This window comes from Neomonachus schauinslandi, chromosome 11 (genome assembly GCF_002201575.2).
Source record: "Neomonachus schauinslandi chromosome 11, ASM220157v2, whole genome shotgun sequence".
NCBI lineage: Eukaryota > Metazoa > Chordata > Mammalia > Carnivora > Phocidae > Neomonachus > Neomonachus schauinslandi.
This window is the reverse complement of record NC_058413.1, coordinates 31,257,974-31,282,460: the sequence shown is the minus strand read 5'-3', so window position 1 is coordinate 31,282,460 and position 24,487 is coordinate 31,257,974. Positions and strand designations below refer to the sequence as shown.

Sequence of the window (24,487 nt, the reverse complement as noted above, 5' to 3'; positions counted from 1 at the left end):
AGCAAAGCTGAAAGACCTATCTATCTACACAGAATATAACCAGGGTCACCAGATATTTGAGGATATGTTTTTCAACATGATAGGACACAGAACTACATACAGGAAAAAAAAGTGAAAGGAAACAGACAATGTAGAAATAGAAGAGTATATTAGAATAACCATAATTAATATCTTCAGAGAGATGAAAAGTTATTACATTCATCAAATAGAAACAAAGTACTATGGGAAGAAATGTTGAATTACTTAAAAGAGCTCTTAGAAAATTAAAATATGAGAGGGAGAAAAAATTCAAAGGAAAGGTTGTATGATAAAGTTGAGGATATCTCCCAGAAAGAAGAAGCAAACCGAAAGAGGTAAGTATTAGAAGGCGGAAAAAAAGAATTAGAGGATCAATCCAGGAGATTCAACATCAGATTAGTAAGTGTCCAAAGACAGAACAGAAAGTAGGGAAGAAAAGTATATACGGAGGTGTATGTATGTGCATAAATACATATAGGAACATTTCTCAGAGTGAAAAGATAAAAGATTTTTCAGGGAGAAAGGCCCAGACTATTTAATATAATGAGGTAAAAAAGACTGACACCAACGCACATCATTGTGACATTTCAAAAAACTAAGGATAAAGGGAAAATCCCAAAATCTTCCTGGGAGGAAAGTCACACATAAAGTACGGAGAATAAAAATGGCATGTCAGTTAATAGCAGTCACTAGAATCTAGAAATCAATGGAGCAATGTCTTCACAGGTCTCAAAAAAAATATTTCCAACCCAGAATTCTATACCTAATCAAATAACAAGAAAATATATTGCCAAACATGCATTATCTCAAAAAAGTTTACTTCCTGAGCACCCACTGGAAGAATCTACTGGAGGATGTATTTCTGCAAAATAAGGGAGAACAAGAAAGAGGATGGGAATAAAAGCAAATAGTACATACGGAAACCATAAAGCAATACAAGAAAGAGAATTTACGTATTTTTTAGCATTAACAGGAAACAATATTTTCTTGAAGACACTCTAGACATTTACTTTTAAGAAGCTGAGATGGGGTAGGGGAGGAAATGTATATATCATGTAAAGGTATTAAATCTTTATTGTCCAAAATAAAAACATAAGCAGATGATATCTAAAACTGGAAAAATGTAAGCAAAAAGGAATTAGCAGTATAAATTTGAAATTTGGAAATTAAAAGGAAAAACCTGAAGACACAGCTAAAAGGGGAGTAAGAATTAGGAATGGGCAGCCAAAGGGCAAGGATATTTCCACAAATATGACAGTACCTGTTAGCTTTCTCAACTATGGATGCATATTACTTTTATATAAATATATAAACTGAATTTTAAAAGCAAGTGGAGAGGGGAGAGAAAGAAGAGGGAGAGGCAGACAGACATACACATGGACACACATCTAAGAGCTTTTAAGGAAAATAAAGTAATTAGACTCTGGGGCTATAAAGGAAAAAGTAGACCAAAACATCTATCTTGCTTGTTCTGGGGAAGTTTTACTCAAAATCTGTGGACTGAGTCTACCAAAGTCTAGCCAAAGAGATGAACCTTTACATTCAAAAGTCTAACCAAAACATGCAAGCAAATAACATGAATGACATGGGCAAATAGAAGAGTGAATGAATGTTCTAGGCCTAGAGAAGGTAGAAGAGATCTTTTCTTTACTTAGCCCACTCTCTATAGGCTTACTACCCACCTCACTCCCCACCTCTTGTTTTCCTGGCATATAACAAAAAACTAGGGAGAATGATTACCTACCTGGTAAAATTTAAAGAGGGCTAATAAAAACGTGACTCAATCAGTCATTAGAAATAAATCATTCAATATGGCGAGAAATGGGTAAAATAGATTTAAAGTCATGAGTTCCAGAACGAAGGAAAATTCCTTTTCTTCAGGGAACAGGTAAACTGCCTGTGAAATCTGAATGGCAGCATGTGTAATTTTGATATATCCAAAAGTTTATAAAGAATAATAGCAGAAATAAAAATGACGTTTAGGATAGCAAAATCTCTAAGAAATAAAAGACAGACTTTGTATAAGGACATGGATTTAATCAGTTTGTTTTCAGATATTTTAAGTGTCCTTAAGATCTCCAGCTTTAGTTATAGTTGTGATACCTATCTTTACTTTCACATTTAGATTTCATATGACAAGATATACTTTAATTTCTTTATGTGTTTGTTGAGAAATATTCAGATGATTAAACAGAGAGGATGTCACTTTAAGGATCAGCAAGTTTTCTAGACTACTTTCAACTTAATCGGAGCATATAAAATTCTAAAAAAACAGTCTGGGAACTACCTGGAGAGGAATTGTTTACTGAAAAATAACTTTGGTATTGCTTTACTTAGAAAGGTCTAATACAATTATCCTGAAATTCAAGATGATCTTTTTAAAGGCTTATTAACACTTCACATAGTTGAAGGCACATATTAATGAAGTAATAATATAAGGCACCTGATTGCTGTTTTTAGAGTCACAAAGCTTTTCTTAAAAGTAAAATTTAACAAAAATACATATACAATGCTAAAGACTTACTGATAAACTTCTAGTTTAGGAAAGAAGGTAGGCGGTGGAGGTTATATGATTAAATAATATAACTTTTCAAAATAATTATGTGCTATAATTCAAAGCAGGATTTTAAAAGTAATGAGAGACTGGGCTACTGAAAGATACAGAAAAGCTTCTCTTCTAAACCCTACCATAAGTTTTGTTTAATGAATCCAATCCTAGTCTTTGTAATACTTATCCATTAATAGTTTACAAACATCTTAAAATATTTATATGATGCTTTAAGGTATTTTATATACAACTGAAAATGTGCATTTCAGGATAAAGTGGTTAGTGTTCTCTTCATCTGTTCCTGCATTATGGCTAGAGATTACCGCTTCAAAAAGTTTGTTTACTGTTAAGTTCATAGAGAGACTTAAAAAGGAATTCAGACAAAAACATTTTGTTGAGACTGCCAAGTTTTAGAAGCCTTTCAAAAGACTTTTAAGTATTAAAACCACCTTTAAAATGAACTCCAAATGCAAGCACTAAAGTTGTGGGTTAGATGGAAAAAAAATACAATTTTCATCTGTGATTGTCCAGATTCTAACACAATATCACCCGGATTACAATTTACGTACATTAATATTTGTGGATTACACAGAATAACGTATGCTATTAATATAAGCCACGGCTTAAAAATCAAAATATTAGAATGATTTGCTTGCCCCACTAAATTACATTTGCTAAGTGGTTAAAAGAAATTATGAATAAATATTTGATCCCTGGTTAAGTGGTTAATGAAGAAGTAAACAAAATTCAGATGCTAATTAATCTGCCACTTGCTATCTCTCCCCCAAACTTTCGGGATTTTAAGGAACATGATCAAATATGGCAGCGTAATAAAAGCAATAAGCTGGATATTTTGATTTTGTTAATGAAATATATAGGATAGTCTCATGAAAAAGTATATGCAAAAGACATTAGAGAACTGAATAGCAATACTTGAATAGAAACATCTAAAAATGCATTTATTGGCTGTACTGTTCTTTAAGCTATTTAAGTCCACCTGTGAGCAAAATCTAGTCTCCTTCATTATTTTATCTTTCAAATATTTCATTTCTTCAAGAAGTCTAACCCACAGATTTGGTTGAGGAATCTGAAACATTTCTAGTAGAAAGCAGAAACAGGGTTTTTTCATTTCTATCTTTCTAAAAGTAGTTTTTTTTTTTTTTACTACTTCTATGTTTTTTATTCCATATGCAGTATTTTCCATTTCCATGACTTATTTTTATTATGTTACGTTAGTCACCATACAGTACGTCATTCATTTTTGATGTAGTGTCCATGATTCATTGTTTGCATATAACACCCAGTGCTCCATGCAATACGTGCCCTCCTTAATACCCATCACCGGGCTAACCTATCCCCCCACCCCTTTCCCCTCTATAACCCTCAGTTTGTTTCTTGGAGTCCATAGTCTCTCATGGTTCGTCTCCCCCTCTGATTTCCCCCCCTTCATTTTTTCCTTCCTTCCACTAATGTCCTCCATGCTATTCCTTATGTTCCACAAATAAGTGAAACCATATGATAATTGACTTTCTCTGCTTGACTTATTTCACTTAGCATAATCTCCTCCAATCCCATCCATGTTGATGCAAAAGTTGGTATTCATCCTTTCTGATAGCTGAGTAGTATTCCATCGTATATATGCACCACATCTTCTTTATCCATTTGTCTATTGAAACGCATCTCGGCTCTTTCCACAGTTTGGCTATTGTGGACAGTTTTAAGAAATGTCAGCATGCTTTTACTTAAAAAGTTTTTAAATAATACTTATGGGGCGCCTGGGTGGCTCTGTTCGTTAAGCATCTGACTCTTGATTTCAGCTCAGGTCATCATCTCAGGGTTGTGAGATTGAGCCCCACATTGGGTTCTATGCTCAGCATGGAGTCTGCTTGGGATTCTCTCTCTCCCTCTGCCTCTCCCCCTGCTCATGCTCTCTTTCTCTAAAATGAATAAAATCTTACAAAATTTTTAAAAATAATATTTACATTTTATTATAAAAATTTCCTTAAGTAGGTCCTATGATTAAATGTTATATATATTAATATATGCATAAGTATGTTATATATATATATGATATGTCATATCTTACCTGATCCTGCTAATATTCCAGGTATATTTAAGATAATTATGTATTATAGGTTATATAATATTATATATTAATAATATTTTAATAATTAGTATATAGTAATTATATAATAATATACAATAATAAACTATAATAATATATTATAATTACATATTATATAATACCCTGGTACATTAGCAGATCAGGGAGGAAGAAATAAGTGAGCTAAATCTTCATCAATCAGAATGAGATGATAAAATCTAAACAGATGAATCGATAATATAGCAGCATAAGTATACTGTTTAGAAATATTAGGTGAATTGTAGAAGTCTGTTATAAGTCATCCGGCATGAGTTTCAGTGGACAGTAAAAGAAAAACAGATATCCCAATTTTCCTAAAGGTAGTTTTAAGAATGTTCGTATATTTTTTTTTTTCCTAAGATTTGTTTATTTATTTTGAGAGAGAAGAGAGAGTGAGCGTGTGCACTCAAGCAGGGGGTAGGGGCAGAGGGAAAGGGAAAGAGAGATTTTCAAGCAGACTCCCCGCTGAGTGTGGAGCCCGACGGAGGGCTCGATCCCAGGACCCTGATATCATGACTTGAGTCGAAGAGTTGGCCACTCAACTGACTGAGCCACCCAAGTGCCCCGGTATATTTTTACTTTTAAATTAAGTCTTTTAAATATTGTTTTTTTTTTATTATAAGAAATGCCCTTAAATAAATGAATTATAAATGAAAAGTCATGTCCGAATAATTTTAAACCAAATGCCTATTCTAGAGGAAAAGGAATTTAAAATTTACACAAAGTAGCAAAAAATGAAAGAACCAAGTAATATAAACCCCTACGTACTTTAACTGTGATATTCCTATGTCACAGAAATCATTTAGTTTAGCAATCTATATTTTTTAACTGAATTCCCACTCAAACATGGTGGTCCTAATTCCCAATTAACTACAGAGCACCAGGAAAGTCACAGTTGGGATCATCTTACACAAAGAACCAGGACTGAGTATTAGATTATCTTATGTTTATTTAAACTATCTTATTTTATAACTGTTATTCACAGCAAGAAAGTCACATGCTCAAAGTCATAATATCAATCAAATTTGTTGTTGACAGAACTGAAGTCTCTTACTGAAGTCAGGTAAAGAAACCAAGTAATACAAAGTAATAACATATATAATTATAATGAAGACTTAAAAATATAAAATTTCCTTCACAGATCCAAAAATAAGAATAGAGGCAATATACAATTTCATCCCCCCAAAACTGAGATTCTATCTTCTGACTACTGCCAGCAGAAAAACAACATTAAGTGTGAACGAAATATAGGTATTTTTATAATTTAAAATTGGGTTATGTAAAAATTAAAAATCACCAAGAATAAAAGAAAAAAATACCCTACATGGCAAAGGGTTTAGAGCTCTTGTATAGGTGTATGTGTCTGTCTGTGTAGATATAGGTGTGTGTGTGTGGCTTGTGATCTAGCTATCTATCAAGAAAGAATTCTTATAAGATAAATAAGAAAAAGAGAAAAATAAAACAAAGGAAATGAATAAGTAATTCAGAATGAACTACAATTGGGCAAAAGCGCATTAAAAAATACTCATGTTCATTATCCATGTACAGTGGTAGACTCTATAGTTACTATAGTTCTGGAGAATAATTTGACAGTGCATATCAAACACTTTGAAAATGTACATACCCTTTGATCTAGCTATTCTACCTTTTAGGGGCCTAACCTAAGGAAATAATTAAGACAAGCTGTGAAAGACACACACACATAGAGATGTTTAGTGGAGTCTTGTTTATAATAGCAAAAAAATGAAAACAAACTAAATGTTCATTAGTAGGGGATTAGGTAAATACACAACTATTAAAAATGACTTAATTTCATAGTTTATAGGAAAATGTATGTACAACAAATGGTTCAGTGAGGAAAAAGCTGGTTATCAATTGTATAATGGATCTCAATATTTTTTTTAAAACAAACAATATACGCATGCTTCAAAAAAATGTCCAACAACTGTTAGAACAATATATTAATAGAAGTTAATGAAAGACATCTTACTTCCTTTGGCTGGACTTTTTTTCAAATTAAAATAAATGAGCATTTAATGCTAAGATAATAAAAAAAGCTAAAATATTAGTGAAAGGAACAATAAAGTTGAAAATGAATTACTGAAAACACAGTTTCTGACTGCCAATGAAGTTATAGTTTGTTGGGGAGAGGGAAGGTGAGGTGTGGTAATTACTGTAACAGTGAAATACAAAAATATAGTGGAAATGCAAGGGTATGTGCGGGCCAAGGAGGATGCAGTAAAGGGAAGGTTCATAAAGAAGGCAGTTTCTGAATTGGACTCTCAATGAGGATAAGGATTTTAATAGGCTAGGATGTAGGATGGAGCAAGAGGAAGCAACATTCAAGAGTGAGGGAAGAGCTTGGAAACTGTAGAGGCAAGAAACAGAAACATGTTTAAGAGGAGGTTGGGACACCAAGTGCTAAAGAAAAGTGAGTCTGCAGCTTGACATGGATTGGGAAAGCCTTTGAAGGATCTCCTAAGTAAGGGGTCTGCACTTTATTAGGAAGATAATTTTCACGTGAAGAGTAGATTGTAGAAGGGACAAACAAGAGAAATAGAAACTAGTTATTACCATAATTATTCATTTCTTACATCAAATTTTCTCAAAGTGTTTTAAAATAAATTGAATTAAGAAACATCATTCTATTCCCTGTCTTAAGCTGTTTTAAATAAATCTCTAAAACACAACTATGAACTGGCAATTTCATGTGTTTTCTTAGGTAGGAGGGGTCTATATTTATTTTTTTTATTTTTAGCTTTTTGAAATATTCCACAGATGATTCCTTTAAATAAAGGGACTAGATAATTTATCACTAATGAGTTAAAAATCCCTCTCTTAAAAAATGGGCAGGCTTTCTGGGGTCATCTTTTGATGTGCCATATCAGGTGTCCTGAATGATTTTACTCAAAGGAACTAATTTATCAAAAGCTTAAGTCTGCAAACGTTAAAAGATTTACAGAGCTGTACATTAGTGTAAAAAGCAGAATGCAGTATTTAGCAAACATGAGTCACAGGCTGCAAAGCAGGGTTCATGACAGGGAGACATTGATGAATGGGATTAGATCTAATTGAGGCTTGGTACAAAATGATGGCAAGGATTTTTCTTTTGCTAGCACTCATGTTAATATGCGAGGAGGTATTTTGGGAAACTATGCAAAATTAAAATTAGTTGGCAAAGTTCTAAAGTGAAATCAAATATTAATATATGCATTTCAGTAAACACTTCTAGGCTACAAATGATTGATACAATTACTGTACTAATCATAAATCTGGATTCTTTTTTTTTTTTAAAGATTTTATTTATTTATTTGACAGAGAGAGACAGCGAGAGCAGGAACACAAGCAGGGGGAGTGGGAGAGGGAGAAGCAGGCGCTGAGCAGGGAGCCCGATGTGGGACTCGATCCCAGGACCCTGGGATCATGACCTGAGCCGAAGGCAGACGCTTAACGACTGAGCCACCCAGGCGCCCAAATCTGGATTCTTTTTAACAGCCTTATGACTCATGGGATTCAGTTGCATATGATACAGGTGAATGAATTTTAAACTATTTAAAAGATAGGTAACCTTAAGGTACTACTGATTAACCAAATAATAAACATTTTGTAATGCATTCATATGACACTACTGTGGTTACTGTAGTAGTAATGCTTATACAGATAATTTACAGCGATTTACAAATATTAAAAAGAGAGAATACATTTTCCCATGTATTAAAAAATTGTCATAGTCCTTTAAATTAATCCAACACTCTGAGTAATAAATCACCCATAACCTTTTGATACTTGTCTCTGTAGGAAATAGCAGATACCATGCTTCCATGCAGTCTCATTTTCCTAATATTCATGCTTATTTAAGATGGGGGGAAAAACAATGCAAAGAACCTTTTAATTCATAGTAATATTTGTAGTTACAGATGAGTAACTAAATACTGTTTTGTTTACAAGGAGAATAAGGGCCAAATGAAATGTATTTAGGGCTACAAACATGACTTCCATTGTCTATCGGTAATGGTTAAATTTTACTGCCAGATGGGAAAGTATATGGAAGATTTAGTTTATAATATTTTTGCTGCTTCATATTTATTATACGAGGAATTCATATAGACATTCCTATTTTTTTTTTAAGATTTTATTTATTTGACAGAGAGAGACACAGCGAGAGAGGGACATAAGCAGGGGGAGTGGGAGAGGGAGAAGCAGGCTTCCCGCAGAGCAGGGAGCCCTATGCGGGGCTCGATCCCAGGACCCTGGGATCATGACCTGAGTTGAAGGCAGACGCTTAACAACTGAGCCACCCAGGTGCCCCAGACATTCCTATTTTTTAAATGACATTTCCTTCTACTCAAGTAATTTTAGGGGAAACCTAAATTTACATTGGAACTATATTCAATCATAGTATCTCTACAACATATAAGAAACTGGTTCTACTAGTATCTTTTCTTTTATTGTACTTTAAGATAAAGACCACTAACATGAGGTGCAAAATTTAAGAAAAGGAAAGGTTAGAGACAGAAATATTACTAAATGTGAGTTTCCAGATGGATAATGAGGAAATCTTGACTTTTCATTTAATGTCAGAAATTTTATCAGTTCCATAAATAAACCTTGCTGCCGGCACCCCTATCCTGCATGGCACTCAGTGAATGCATTTTCTGTTTTCCAGATCTAAAATAGGTGCATGTTTTACTCCAAGTAAACAGACATTTAGTTTGGAGGCTAAGATTTCAAGTCAAATAACTATTTCAAAATCAAGTATTGACATTGGTTAACTATTAAAATGAACAAAATTAAAAAAATTAGTTTCTTCTTAAGAAACAATACAGGCTTATTAATATTAAAATTAAAATAATCCATATAACAAAAATATAAAATATATTTAGGGATTTAATGACAAATGTACAAAATATATATAAAGAAAGTTCTAAAACTTTGCTGAGAAACATATAAGAAAATATGTATGGAGAGACAAACTATTCTAGAGTGAAAAGATTTGATAGTGAAAAAATGTGAAGACAAAATTTGTAAGTCTTTAAAAAGATTTTATTTCCTTGGAACTGAAAAAATTGTGCTAACATTCATTTCTTAGTCAGGGATAGCCAAGGACATTTTATTTTTTATTTATTTATTTTTTATTTTTTAATTTAATTTTATTATGTTACGTTAGTCACCATACAATACATCATTAGTTTTTGATGTAGTGACCCACAATTCATTGTTCTAAGAATATTTTAAAGACAAAGAATAACATGGGGTGCCTGGCTGATTCAGCTGGTAGAGTGTGACTCTTGATCTGAGGGTCGTGAGTTCAAGTTCCAAATTGGGCATGGAGCCTACTTAAAACAAAACAACCCCAAAGAATAATGAAGGGGGACTAGCACTGCTATATAGCAAAAGATACTATCAAGTATCAGCTATGAAAATAATAGCTACTAGTTCTAGGACAGACAAATAAGCTAAAGAATAGGATAGAAATCCAATAAATAGAATTATTTGACTACTTACTGTATTTAAAACAAAGGTGACTTAAGGATGGACTGTCAATGTATTACACAAGAATGTCAGGCTCTTTGAAAAAATTTTGATTTTCACATCAAAATAAATTAGGAGAAAATAAAAGTAAAAAAATTTTAAAAACTAACAGATTAAAAGGCCTTTTGAGGAATTATTCCAAAGGCAGAGAGAAAAAAAATGAAGTTATTGTATGACATAAAAGTTTAAAAATTTCCGTATTAAAAAGAATATCTCAAAGTAAAGAGTAAATGATAAACTTGAAGAAGAGATTTGCAATATGCATCTTAGAGGAAAGAGTTAATATCCCTTGATGATCTCATCCAGTCCTATGGCTTTAAATATCATCTAAATGTTAACAGCTCTCAAGTTTATATTTTAGTTTAGACTTTTCTTCTGAACTCCAGATTCTTATATCCAACTGCTTACATGATATCTCCACTTGGATGTATCTTAGACAAATTTAAAATGCCCCAATTAAACTTTTAGTCTTTTGCCACCTCCACCCTACAAATCTGTTCTACCTGAAGTCTTCCCCATCTCTTTTAAGGTGACTTGATTCTTTCAGTTGCTAAATTCAAAAATCTTAAGAGTCATCTTTGACTTTTTCTTTCTGCCACATCCCAAATCCAATTGGCGATAAAATCCTGCTAGTTCTACCTTCAAAACATACTACAATCTGACTACTTCTTACCAACTCCATTGCTACCAACCTGGTCTGAACCACTACCATCTTTTACTTGGGTTATTGCAGTAGTCTCCTGTTTTCACCCTTGCAATATTATAATCTACTCTCAACATGCCAGCCAGAAGGATCTTTTGAAAACATAATGGAGATATGGTACTTTTTTCTTCAGATCATGCCATAGTTCTGGATTTGTTCTGAGTTAAAGTCTAAGTCCTTATAATGACCTACAAGCCTTTATTTGATCTGCCTTCCTCCCCTTGATCTTTGTGATCTTTATCACTGTCTACTTTCTTTCCCTTTTCCTTTGTACCTATTATATGTCCTTCTAGCCATTCCATGAATATGCCAGCCTGTGTTAGGGATCTACATTAGTTGTTCTACCTGAAAATGAGTCTTCTCCCATATAGCCACGTGGCTAACTTTGTGAACTTCTTCACGTTTTATCAGTGAAGCCTACCCTGACCATGCTATTTAGAGTAGCAACCTCTGGGGCACTGGGTGGCTCAGTTGGTTAAGCAACTGCCTTCGGCTCAGGTCATGATCCCAGGACCCTGGGGTTGAGCCCCACATCTGGCTCCTTGCTCAGTGGGGAGCCTGCTTCTCCCTCTCCCTCTACTTGCTACTCCTCCTGCTTGTGCTCTCTCCTCCCTCTCTGTCAAATAAATAAATAAAAACTCTTAAAAAAAAAAACTTAAAAAAAAAGTAGCAACCTCTTTCCTGCCCCATTCCTGAACTCTGTTTCTTTGCCCACAGCATGTACCACCTTCTAAGATTCTGTTTAATTTTCTTATTATATTTAGTGTCTTTCTTCCTGCACTAGAACGTGAACTCCAGGAGGTAAAAAGGTTTGTTTTGTACTTTGATGTATCCTTAGCATCAGATAAGTATCTGGCACATAGTGGAATTCAATAAATATTGTTGAATGAATAAATATCCATATCCTAGGCTCTTGTAAATATGTGACAATTTTTTACAAAAGAAAACTATGCCAGAAAAGTGTTCAAATGATGGCTAGGTAATTCACAGAAAAGAAAATAGATCCTTAAAAGGATGAAAAATAATATTCAACTAGTAGTGAACAGAGGGAAGATGGAAAGAAGATAATATTTATGACTGAAATTAGCAGAGAATCAATAAATAACTAGCAAAGACAAAAGAGGGAGAGAGAACCCCAGATTTAAAAAGATTTAAGAGATATATCAACCAGTGACAAGGTATGGGCCTTGTTTGTATGTTGATGGAAGAACTTAAAAAGAAATCATTTATGAGACAGTGGGGGAAACTTAAACACTGATTAAGTATTTAATGACATTAGGTATGAAAAGGACATTGTGTTTTCTTTTAGAGACACTAAGATGTAAATGGAAGAAATATATGCTGATATTTCCTTCAAAATAATACATTAGAGATATAGATAGGGTGCAGAAAAGCAGATGGGGTTCTCAAGATTAGCCATGAGATAATTCTTAAAGTTAGGTGATGGGTTCATGGAGTTCATTATGGTATTCTTTGCACTTCTATGTATGTTTGAAAATAATTTTCTAAAAACTAAAAATTGAAGACAATTTAACACCAAAAGCTGAAAAGATAAAAGGAGAAAAGAGCTCATTTTCTTACACTGATGATGGGAGTTCAAACTGGTATAATCACATGGGGGAGGGAGGTGGAAGAAGTTACTAAGCAATATGTATTATAAACTTTAGAAGAATGTGCTTATTGCTGGAGTTAAAAATTTTACTTCTAGGAAGTTATCATAGGGTTAATCAGACATGAGCACCAAGATAAATGTACATACTTCCTTACTGCAATACCATTTATAATAAAAATTTATTAAACAACCTAAATGCCTAACAATAGAGTACAGATTAGATTATGGTTAATCTCGTCAGACTTTTAAAAGCACAGTGTGTATGCATTTTAAATATAAAGATTGCTGCTGATCTAATAAATACTCTTTAAAGGTCCTTACAGCACCAGAAAAACAAACAACAAACAAACAAAAGAACCAAATTCAAAACTCAAATAACACACAGCATTTAGTGTTTTTGAAATTTAACAACAAAAGAGAAATTTAACAACAAAACCACTTACTACTTGTTTATGAGAGTATAGGAAAAAAGTCAGTAACATACATGTAAGCTTAGATGAATGAGACACATTTGACCCATGTTTTGCTTAATAAGTTGAATCTCTTCAATTTTACTTCTTAAATTTATTAAGACTACTATGGATAATGTAATTTTAGCAATATATGCCATCTGGGTATTGCTTCATATCTTTAGAAATACAAACATAAATTTCACTATTTATGCCTTTTTAATGAATTATTTCAGTATTTTAAGACTAAGAAAAATAAGTATTTATAAGTGGACTCACTTTATAGCCTACGCCCCTTCCCTGTTATTCATCTTTGACTATTCATAGTGAATACAACATACATAATTCATGGAATAAATAAGACACACCAAGCAAATAGTTAATCTATGAAATCATGTGAACAAAATATTAAACAATAAACCAAGAACAAAACATAATAAAAACAAAACTCACCTTCTGATACACTTTCTAAAGGAAATACCTATTTATAAAATGTAACATGATTTCAACAGTTTTTCCTTTTAAAAGTATTATGAAAAGGAATTAAGAGCCAAATAAATGTTTTACTGTTGACAAGTATGGTCTATGCGATTACACTGTAAGTGAAATACGGATTTTCAAATAAGTAATAATGACCATCAGGTGGCCAGTATTTCTTGATCTTGGTCTTAAAACCCTATTTCCTCTCCAACATCTTGAATACATTATAAAGAAAAAAATCAAGGCCCAAAAGGTATGAGAGAATCTGAAAATAATATTAAGTTTTCAAAGATTTCAACTAGGTTAGTTCTAATGACAATAATGCTTTATTAAAGAAAAAGATAAGATATAAGTATATATCTCCAACTTCCCAGTCATTTTAATGTAAAAATACAACATAGGAACTTAATAATAGAGGGCTAGGTAATTCAGACCAATCTCTACTGAAGGCAACAAAAAAGTCTGGGCAAAATATAAAAAACATATGCTTGAAGGCACAGAAGAGCTAATGAGATTGTGAAGAATTATAGGCAAGTATCAAGAGAAAGCTGGGACGCTCTGGAAGGTAATCTCTGCATTTACAGCTATTTTCCCCATGAGGTTTTTTGCTGATCCTGAAGGAGGTGGCATAAAAGCTTAGGAACATTCTTGAGAATCTGGCAGAACTGGGATGCTGGAACTGGAAGTTAGGGCCCACTAAACAAAGTTCTTCATAAACCCTCCTTGCTTTGAGTTAGAAGCCTAAACAGCTTATACTCTAGAGGGTAAAACAGGGGTAGACAGGTCCTAGCAGAAGCTGCAGTGTAGTTTCAAATGATCCCAATCCCTAAAATTGGACTAAAGTGATTCTGTATTGTTAATGCCACCAGGAGCCTAGAAGAAGCAAATTTAAATCCTCTCTGAAGGAACACATTATTATCAGAAGTCTTGAAGTATTTCTATAAACAATTCTGCAAATAAATGTCTGAGGCACAAAAATTAATATGCCTTCAAGAAAATGAGACCACGTGAAAGAAAACCAGCAGAAAGAGGTAACAGAAACAGATGCAGAGGGTTCCAGACCTGGGAATTCTCAGACACAGTCTTTAAAATACTTACTCCCATTGTGTTCGTGAGAATTTTTACCAAGAAATGTAAACTATAAGAAAGAGTCAAATAGAAATTCTAGAACTGAAATATAACTGAAATTAAGAACTTGATGGATTTAAGAAACATTTGACATAGCTGCAAAGAGAAAGTAAACTACAGAATGTGTGAAAAGAAATTTCCAGAGAGACAAAAAACAAAGAAAAGGAGAGAGTAAAAAAGTTACAGATAAGACAAGGAGAAAGAACCGTGTAATATAACTGCAGTCCCATAGGTAGGGGAGAGAACAAAAGTAGCAGAAGCAATATTTAAAGATATAATGGTTAAGAACTTCATAAAACTAATGAAAGATAATCCAGACACAAATTCTAAAAGTTCTATGAACCCAAGTAAGAGAAGTAAAAATAAAATTATATAGGCACAATATAGCAAAACTACTAAAACTCAAAGACAAAGAGAAATATTTTAGGAAGTCAGAGGTCCAATTACACTCAAGGGAACAACACTTAGAATGACAGCTGACTTCAACAACAGTAAGAAAGACACATAAGATAATGAAATAATATCTTCAAAGTGCTAAAGAAAAGAAAGAATACTAAACTATAATTCTATACCCAGCAAAATAGTCTTCAAGAAAGAAAGTGAAATAAATACAGCTTCAACCACATAAAAACTAAGAAAATCCATCATCAGCATATTTACTGCAAAGGAAATGCAAAAAGATTCTTTAGATGAAAAAAATTATCTTGGATGGAGATGCAGATGCCGAAAAAATGGAGACCAAAAAAAGTAAATGTGAATATTCACTGTATAGACAATAAAAAAAACCCATTTTATGGGTTTAATATATAGAGAAAAATGAAATACCTCGTAACAGTGGTATGTCAGGGTAAGGGTTAACCCAGGTAAAGAATTTTAAGTTTCTAGCATTGTCTGAGGGTGAAAGTAACATAGTTACTTTGATAAATAGACTTTGATAAAGCAAGGATTCATAATGTTACCCTAAGGGTAACTACTAAAAGAATATAAAAACAGTGTATAGCCTTCTAAGCTCAGAGGTGACAAAATGGAATATTAAACATCACTCTCTCACTTCAAAGCAAAGTTCAAAAGAAAAAGAATCTGGAATAAGCAGGACAATTAGAAAGCAAATCACAAGACAGTAGATTCAAAACCAAATTATCAACACATTCACCAAGTGGAAAAAGAATGAATTCTTTAAAAGATAAGGACTGATAAACAGAACAAAAAGCAAAATCCAATTATGTGATATTTATGAGACACCTCTGAAATAAATATGATTACAGATTTCAAGTGAAGGAATCAGAAAAAAGATGAACCTTGAAAATAAAAACCAAAGAAAAGTGGGGTAGCTATATTAACATTAAAGTAAACTTATGGTTAAGAAAAATGACTGGATTAAAGTACATTTTATAAGAAGAGGAAGATGTTAAAATTCTGAAATATACAGATGTAATAATATAATTTCAATGTATGAAAACCAAAAATTGACAGAACTACAAGGAGAAGCATCCTCTAAAAGATGTCCATGCTCTAGGCCCTGGAATCTGTGAATATGTTACATTACATCGTAAAAGGGATTTTCCAGATGTAATTGAGGTTATGGAATTTAAAACAGGGAGATTATCCTAAATTACCCAGTGGGCCCAATCGAATCAAATGAACCCTTAAAAGCAGAGACTTTTCTCTAATTGTAGGCAGGAGAAATGAAGCAGAAGGGAAGATGACAGAGATTCAAAGCATGAGAATGAGCTGTCCTGTCTTTGTTGGCTAGGAGATGAAATGATGAAGAGGGCAACGTGCCAGGGAATACGGGAGACCTCTAAAAACTGAGAATGACCCCTGGCCAACAACCAACAAGAAAACAGGGACCTCAGCCCTACAGCTGCATAGAAATGAATTCTGCTAACAACCAGAATAAGCCTAGAAGCACATTCTTTCCCCAAAACCTCCAGATAAAGGATCCAGCTGGCTGACACCTTGATTTGGCCTTGTGAAATTCTAAGCGGAGTAACCAGTTGAGCCTGCTGTTAATTCTGACCTACAGAACTTTGAGATAATAAATCAGTGTTATTTTAAGTTGATATGTTTGTGTTAATTTGTTAGCATGGCAATAGAAAACTGAAAAAAATAGAAAAATCCAGTGTAATAAGGGGATTTTTAATAGGTCTCCTTAGTATATGATAGAACATGAATTAAAAAAAAAAGTCTGTAAGAATAAGATTTGAAGAACACAACAAATTTGGCCTGACTTATATAGAATATTGCAATAAATGACTACAAAATATACATTCTTTATAAGCACACTTGAAACATTTACACCAGCCCACTATTGCTGGGAATAAAGTGAGTCTACAATTTTTAAAGGATTAAAATCATACTAAGTATTTACTCTGAATACAATTCAATTAAGCTATAAACAAAAAATAGAATGGAATTTGCCATACCTTTTTGATATTGAGAATAAATAAAAACTAAAAAAAAAATCAAAACTAACAGTTTTATGAAATAGTTTTTATTGGATTGCCTACATGACACTTATAAGTATGATTCTCATTTTAATTGTTTCTCCAAATCTAATTCAAATGGAAATCTGCTCAATCTGGAAGTATAATTTTATATAAAAACTGATTAAAAGAAAAGAAATGCTCCATGGGTCAAAGAAGAAATTACAACAGAAATCAGAAAATATTTTGAACTAAATAATAATCTAAAATACTATGTATCAAAACTTGTGAAATGAAGCTAAATCTGTGTTTAGAGGGAAACCTATGGACATTATTGTATAAATTAGAAAAATAAGGTGAAAGCTAATGAACAAACATCTTCATCGGTTAAACGAAAACAGGAGCATAAACCTAGTAAAAGTAGATGGAAAGAAATAATAGAAGTAAAGATAAAAACAGATACAATTAAATAGAAAACAAAATCCACGACGAAACAGGAAACATCCAAAAGGAAAAAGCAACAAAGCATATATTTGACTGACAGTTGACAAGCGATCATACTAAAAGAAATAAGGTCAAATACACAAATCTACAGAGATTTGCCTCATCTCCCTCTTAAAATCTACTGACACAGCATCAGTGATAGAAAAAAGCAATAGCTGCTAACATCAGAAACTGTAATTTTTGGAAGTTGGAAATCACACGGATTGGATCAATGGAAAAGCTAGAAGAGAAAAATCAGGACCCTAGGTATTATATATATGAGAAATGCAGGGCACCTGGGTGGCTCAGTCGTTAAACATCTACCTTCGGCTCAGGTCACAATCCCAGGGTCCTGGGATCGAGCCCCGCATCGGGCTCCTTGCTCAGCGGGAAGCCTGCTTCTCCCTCTCCCACTCCCTCTGCTTGTGTTCTCTCTCTCACTGTCTCTCTCTCTCTGACAGAGAGTCAAATAAATAAATGTCAAATAAAAAGTGGCTATACAGTGTCAAATAAATAAATAAAAATCTTAAAAAAAATCTATTATGAGAAATACTTTTTTCAAATCTGTAAACTCAGAAAAAAAAGAATGGGAATAGACTATGAGGTAATTACCAATGACAATCAGTTTAACTGATCAGTAGATTGTGATGTTGTATGATAAATTAAAACTGTCTAAACAAAATGGAGACCTCCTAGTATCAGCATTGGAAACAAAAGTAGAGTAAGCCTTGGGAAGATCCAGACTTCTAAACAGGAAAGTCTGGAGGTGAAGGAGTAGAGCAGGAGGCAGTTTTAACCAGAAGTAAAACTCTACAGCACAATAAACAAACTCCAAGGCAAATGAGTAAAGAGGATACTTCAGAGAAGATGAAATAATGTCACCAGTAATATGAGAGCTGCTCATATTTAAAAAGAATATACACTAGTTCAGTGTTGCTGCTATTATTTTGGGTTAAGGTAAAGATGAGAGAGGTATCTCATATACATTTGGCATAAAGAAAATTTTGGACTTTGACAGATTAATTTTTAAACTTTTTTTTTGTCCTGTATTCCAACAAATCAGCCTCTAGGAATTGGGTATACATGCACAAATGTGAGTATACAAGCATGCTTTCTGATGCCCTGTTCACCAATGGAACAATGGTTAAATAAAGTATGGTACATCTGTTGTCTGGATTCTCACAAATGTTAAAAAAATAAGGTAGAGTCTTCATGTATGTACCCTAACAATAAACTAAATAAATAAACTAATAACAAAAATAGTTGTACATTAATATATATAACGGGCTAGCATTCACATGAAACCTAATAAAAAGCTAAAATGAGATTGTGTAATACAAATATTACACACACACACACACACACACAGCAAAGATAACCAAACTGCTAAATTTATTTATTTCTAAGACAGGACACAAGATTGGGTTCTGTGGAAAGTTGAAGAAGGCATTCTACTTCTATATGTAATTCTATATTGTCTGAATTTATTTTAACCAACATCGTATGTTAGTTTTGCAATTTAAATGTCCCAAGCACACTTTTATGACAGGAGAGATAATAAATGATATGGCAACAAAATATAGTTTATTCTACACTGTTAGTTGATTTTAAGAAAAGATGATTATTATGTATTACAGAATATAGTATTCTTAATTACAATCTTTAATCCTTAATTGAGGTTAAATTTTAAAGAAGGATGGAGGTAAAATTATTCCATCAAAAATGGGTAAAATAACTTAAAGGTTTTATTGCTAGAGTTTAGAATATCAAGCGTACTTGCTCTTAAACCTTTGAAAGATACTGATTAATGAAAATATTCTAAAGCTAATTTTCCCATTAATTCTCACAAAACAGCCAAACCTATTAAAAAAATTAACTGTTCTGTAGATTGAGACATAAAGACACTACTCTAGAAATAACCTTATAATTTACTTAATACAAGAAAAGCTGTACTTACAACAAGGAGCAGATTGAACTGCTGGTCCAAGTTGTGGAAAGGTCATAAGAACAGAAACCTCTGGTAGGTCATGTTGCTTTATAGTATGTTCAGTAGTTTGGTCAGCCCAAACCACCACTTTTTTCCTCTCTACCAAATGTTCAATTTCTTTGAAGTCAGACTCAAAAGCAGGATTTGAAAGGCCAGCTTCTTTTAATGCACAATATTGTTTTCTTAGGGCTGGAAGTAAAGCATTCAATACTCTATAAAGAAGGTGACAAGAAAAGAGAGATAAATATTACATTTTAAATATATTATTATAGTTCTTCATAACATCCAAAGTATTAGCAGATCATTAGAATGACACCCTGTACATGTTTTCCTTTAGAATGCCTCAACATATTCTCACTGCAGTTAGTATAGAGTGAAAGAATCCTGGATGGGAATTATAAGCATCAGGTCATATTCTCAGCTAGTCTTCACTTGCCTCCATCTGATCTTGGATAATAACACAAACTGAGGTTTCTCCTCTATAACTTGGGGTACAACTAGATAGTCACTACTTACACCAGGAGATTATTGTGAGAACTAAATGAGTTAAATACATATAAAAGATTTTTGCAAAGTGTAATGTGATTTATAAAACAAAAATACTGTTGTTACTAAGTACCATAGGATTAAAATGAAAAAATATACTCTTCAATGATGAGATTCATTTTAGGTATGTAACATTTCAAAGGAATCATACTTAACTTTCCTTCAGGAAAGTTTAGCTCTTCCTGAGCTAAAGCAATGGTTTTCAAAGCCTTCAAAGGGGTTCCAAGTAGAAGAGCTGTGGACAAGGATGGTGGGTAAAGGGAATCGATGGGACACTGGTTATTTGGCTCTGATTCAAAATCTTCTCTATTGCTATCAATCGGAGCAGTACCGAAGGTATCTTTTTATGTATTAGACCTCCATGTAAATGTTCACTGAAGAAATGCCACAGCTAAACAGTTATAAATTTATACACTCAATCAATGGTTCCTAACTTTTATATCAAGGAAGATGTCAAACAACTTGAGTGACCTTGAAATGCTTCAGTCTTGGTTGTTTCAGCTGACTCATAACATCCAGGAAAATAGAATCATTTCAAGTATGGGTAGGGCAGTGGGAAAAGGACAGGCATTAATTTTCTCAAGCAAGGAAGGAAGGCAGCAAGGAAATAATTGCTTTATTATCCCAGTCTTAAATATTTAGATAGTAGTACAAATAAATAGTCTGTGACTTTTTGCTGAGGGTGGGGAGTACTCCATTTAAGCCAAGGAGACAACAACTATAGGGAAGAGTTATTAAGCATAAAGTCAATTTATTTTATTTATTTTTTAAGACTTTATTTTTATTTATTTGACAGAGAGAGAAATAGCCAGCGAGAGAGGGAACACAAGCAGGGGGAGTGGGAGCGGGAGAAGCAGGCTTCCCGCAGAGCAGAGAGCCCTATGTGGGGCTGGATCCCAGGACCCAGGGATCATGACCTGAGCCAAAGGCAGACGCTTAACAACTGAGCCACCCAGGCGCCCCAAGCATAAAGTAAATTAAAAAAAAAAGATTATTTATTGAGCATCTATACTAATCAGGTGCTGTGCAGAGAAGAGATAACAAAAAAGTTTTAACAAAGAACTTTTCTGTCTTTCTAGAAGTCTGGATCTTCCCAAGGCTTACTCTACTTTTCTTCATACTTCATAGGTATGAAATGATATCTCATTGTTTTGATTTGCATTATCCTGATTAGTGATGTTAAGTACCTTGTTATGTACCTGTTGGCTATCTGTATATCTTCTTTGGAAAAATGTCTGTTTAGATCTTCTGCCCATTCCTAATCAGATTGTTTCTCTTTTTGCTATTGAGTTGTATGTTCTTTATATATAAATTTTGGATATTAACCCCTTAACAGAGATGATTTGCAAATATTTTGTGTCATTCGGAAAGTTGCCTTTTCACTTTGTTGATGGTTTCCTTTGCTGTGCAGAAGCTTTTTAGTTTGATGTTAATTTCACTTATGTTTGCTTTTGTTTCATTTGCTTTTGGTGTTAAATCCAAAATATCTCCATGTCTGATGTCAAAGAACTTATCGTCTATGTTTTCTTCTAGGAGTTTTATGGTTTCAGGTCTTACATTCAAGTCTTTAATTCATTTTGAGTTAAGTTTTATGTATGGCATAAGAAGTGGTCCAGTTTCATTCCTTTGCATGTAGCTGTCCAGTTTTCCCAATATCATTTATTGAAGAGACTGTCCTTTCCCCATTGTATATTCTTGGCTCCTCTGTCATAAATTAATTGACCATATATGTGTGGGTTTATTTCTGGGCTCTCTACTCTGTTCTATTAATCTATGTGCCTTTTTTTTTTTTTTAATAACAGTGCAGTTTCTTTTTTTAAAAGTTTTTATTTAAATTCTAGTCAGTCAATCTACCGAGTACTATGTGCTTATGTTTAAGAATACCATACTGTTCTGATTGCTATAGCTTTGTAATATAGTTTGAAGGAAATAAATCAGACAGGAATTGTGATACCTCCAACTTTGTTCTTCTTTCTCGAGATTGCTTTGGTTATTGTGTCTTCTGCAGTGCTATACAAATTTTAGAATTTTTGTTCTATTTCTGTGAAAAATGCCATTGGAATTTTGATTGATACTCTACTAAATCCGTAGATTGCTTTGGACCGTATGGACATTTGGACATTAATTCTTCCAATCCATGAGCATAGAATATCTTTCCACTTATTTGTGTCTTCTTCAATTTCTTTCATCAATTTCTTATAGCTTTCAGTGTAGAGGTCTTTCACTTCCTTGGTTAAATTTACCTAGGTATTTTATTATTTTTGATGCAACTGTCAATGGGATTATTTTCTTAATTTTTCTGATAGTTTGTTATCAGTATATAGAAATACAAGAGATTTCTATATATTGATTTTATATCCTGTGACTTTACTGAATTCATTCATCAGTTCTAATAGTTTTTGGTGGTCTTTAGGGTTTTCTATATATATTGTCATGTCATCTGTAAATAGTAAGTTCTAGTTTTTGTTTCCAATCCTGGATGCCTTTCCTTTCTTTTTCATGTCTAATTGCTTTGGCTAGGACTTTTTTTGTCTTGTTTATTAGATTCTACATAGAAGTGAAGTCCATATTTTATGTTTTTGATGACACATTTTACATCTTTTTATCTTGCATATCCATTAATTATTATAGTTAGAGTTATTTTTACTACTTTTTCTTTTAAATTTCATATTAGCTTTACAAGTAATTCATCTTCTACCTTTACCATATATTCACTTTTACCAGTGAGATTTATACCTTCATGTTTTCTTATTACTAATTAGCACCCTTTCTTTTCAGCTTAAAGACGTCTCTTCAACATTTCTTGTAAGGTTAGTTTCATGAGCTCCTTTAGCTTTTGCTTGTCTGGAAAATTCTTCTTCTCTTCCCCTCAATTCTGAATAAGTGTGCTGGGTAGAGTTTTCTTGGTTAGAAATTTTTTTCTTTCAGCACTTTAAAGGTATATTATATCACTTTTTGCCTCTGCTATACAAGGTCAGGCTCTGATAGTTCATCACCTTCATTATTTTTTTAATGTCATTTAATTTTTTCAAAATCTTTTAAAGAAAGTATTATAATCTACTTTAACATTTGAGAAAACTAAGGCTTAGTGAGGTTAAATAATTTATGCAAGTCATATTGCTAATATAAAATAGAATTCAAGGCCAACTCCATACTCTTTCTACTATGCTATATTGTCTCTGTTTATAATGTTTTGGTTGAGCAATTTGCTAAATCAGTAAGAGTTAGTCAGAATCTTTTTGCCCATTTAAAACTAAAATTTACCTTAAATGTATCAATCTATTTGTCTGATATAGTAAATAGAGTATGGGTGAAATAAATTAATGGGTTTCTTTGATACTTTAACTCTTGCCAGTGGTTTGAGTGCTAGTAAATGAATATTCATGGTCTGTTCTAGGTAGAGATATAGAAAGTATAAGGAGATCAGGTTGAGCTTCTAACCACAGAAGAATATCTCCCTAAAGTTTTTCCTTTCCTTTTCACTCTTTTTAAAATAACTATCCTAATGTGATTTCCTTTACATCAGAAGTATGGAAAATTAATTTCTAGTTATTTGAGAATACCAGAACTGCAGCAGAATTTTATACTAGCAGAAAACCCTTAGAGAAATAAATTTTTCATTTTTACAGAGCATGAAAGCAACACCTAAAGAGTTGACTGACATATCCAAGGTAACAAAAATAAAGACTGTTATACTTTTTTTACTATTATGTTCCAAAAGATGTTACTACTGAGTTAGTAGAGCATGAAAGAGCTACTATAGCATCACATAAAAATTGGGACAGTTGAGGTTAAAAAATATACACTTTAAGTAACTTCATTTCAATGACAAAAATCATTCTGGAATTACAAATACTTTAAAAACTGCCCACTTAAAAATTCAGCTGGTATTAATAGTAATTGCTTCTAATAATAAATTTTTATAGAAAAATGTTTTCAAAACTATAAAGCACTAAAAATATTAGTTGGAGGAGAACCACATATTTTATACTTTCTCAAAGTTTTCTAATTCTGCATACTTTCTGATGCTGGCAAACACTTAAAAATAATGTACCCTATATCAAATAAAACTCAATTTTCTGGCAGTGGAAAACAACTTCTACGTTTCAGGTTCCTTAGGTCTATAGTGCTAAAATTTATAAAATAGACAAATCCATGTACTTACGCCTCAGTTTGCCTGTGTTGTTGTTCTTGAAGACAAGCTAGATCCATCATATGTTTAATTTGTGCTTTCAAATCTTTATTCTGGAGGAGCAAATGGTGACAATGAAGATCTTTATTGAGCTCCTGGGGAAAACAATGCAAACTATACTTCAGATTCCATTAAGAATGTTAAAATTAAATAAATTTCAATAAAACTTATTTTATATTGGTGCTAATAGTTTTAATTTTTTATATACGAGATGATAATATTTAGGAATGATTTGAAAAA

The 24,487-nt window shown here is 32.8% G+C and overlaps 1 protein-coding gene across 1 annotated transcript in view; it reads right to left on the bottom strand.

The window, feature by feature from the left end:
- The window catches only part of KIF18A (kinesin family member 18A), a 79,403-nt gene that overhangs the window by 17,060 nt on the left and 37,856 nt on the right, over window positions 1-24,487 (bottom strand). Inside the window, exons 11-12 of the mRNA XM_021685882.1 lie at window positions 24,221-24,342; window positions 19,480-19,721 (exon numbers count right to left, since the gene is read on the bottom strand). Coding sequence (XP_021541557.1) covers window positions 19,480-19,721; window positions 24,221-24,342 — 364 coding nt within the window. The remainder of the gene's footprint in view (window positions 1-19,479; window positions 19,722-24,220; window positions 24,343-24,487) is intronic.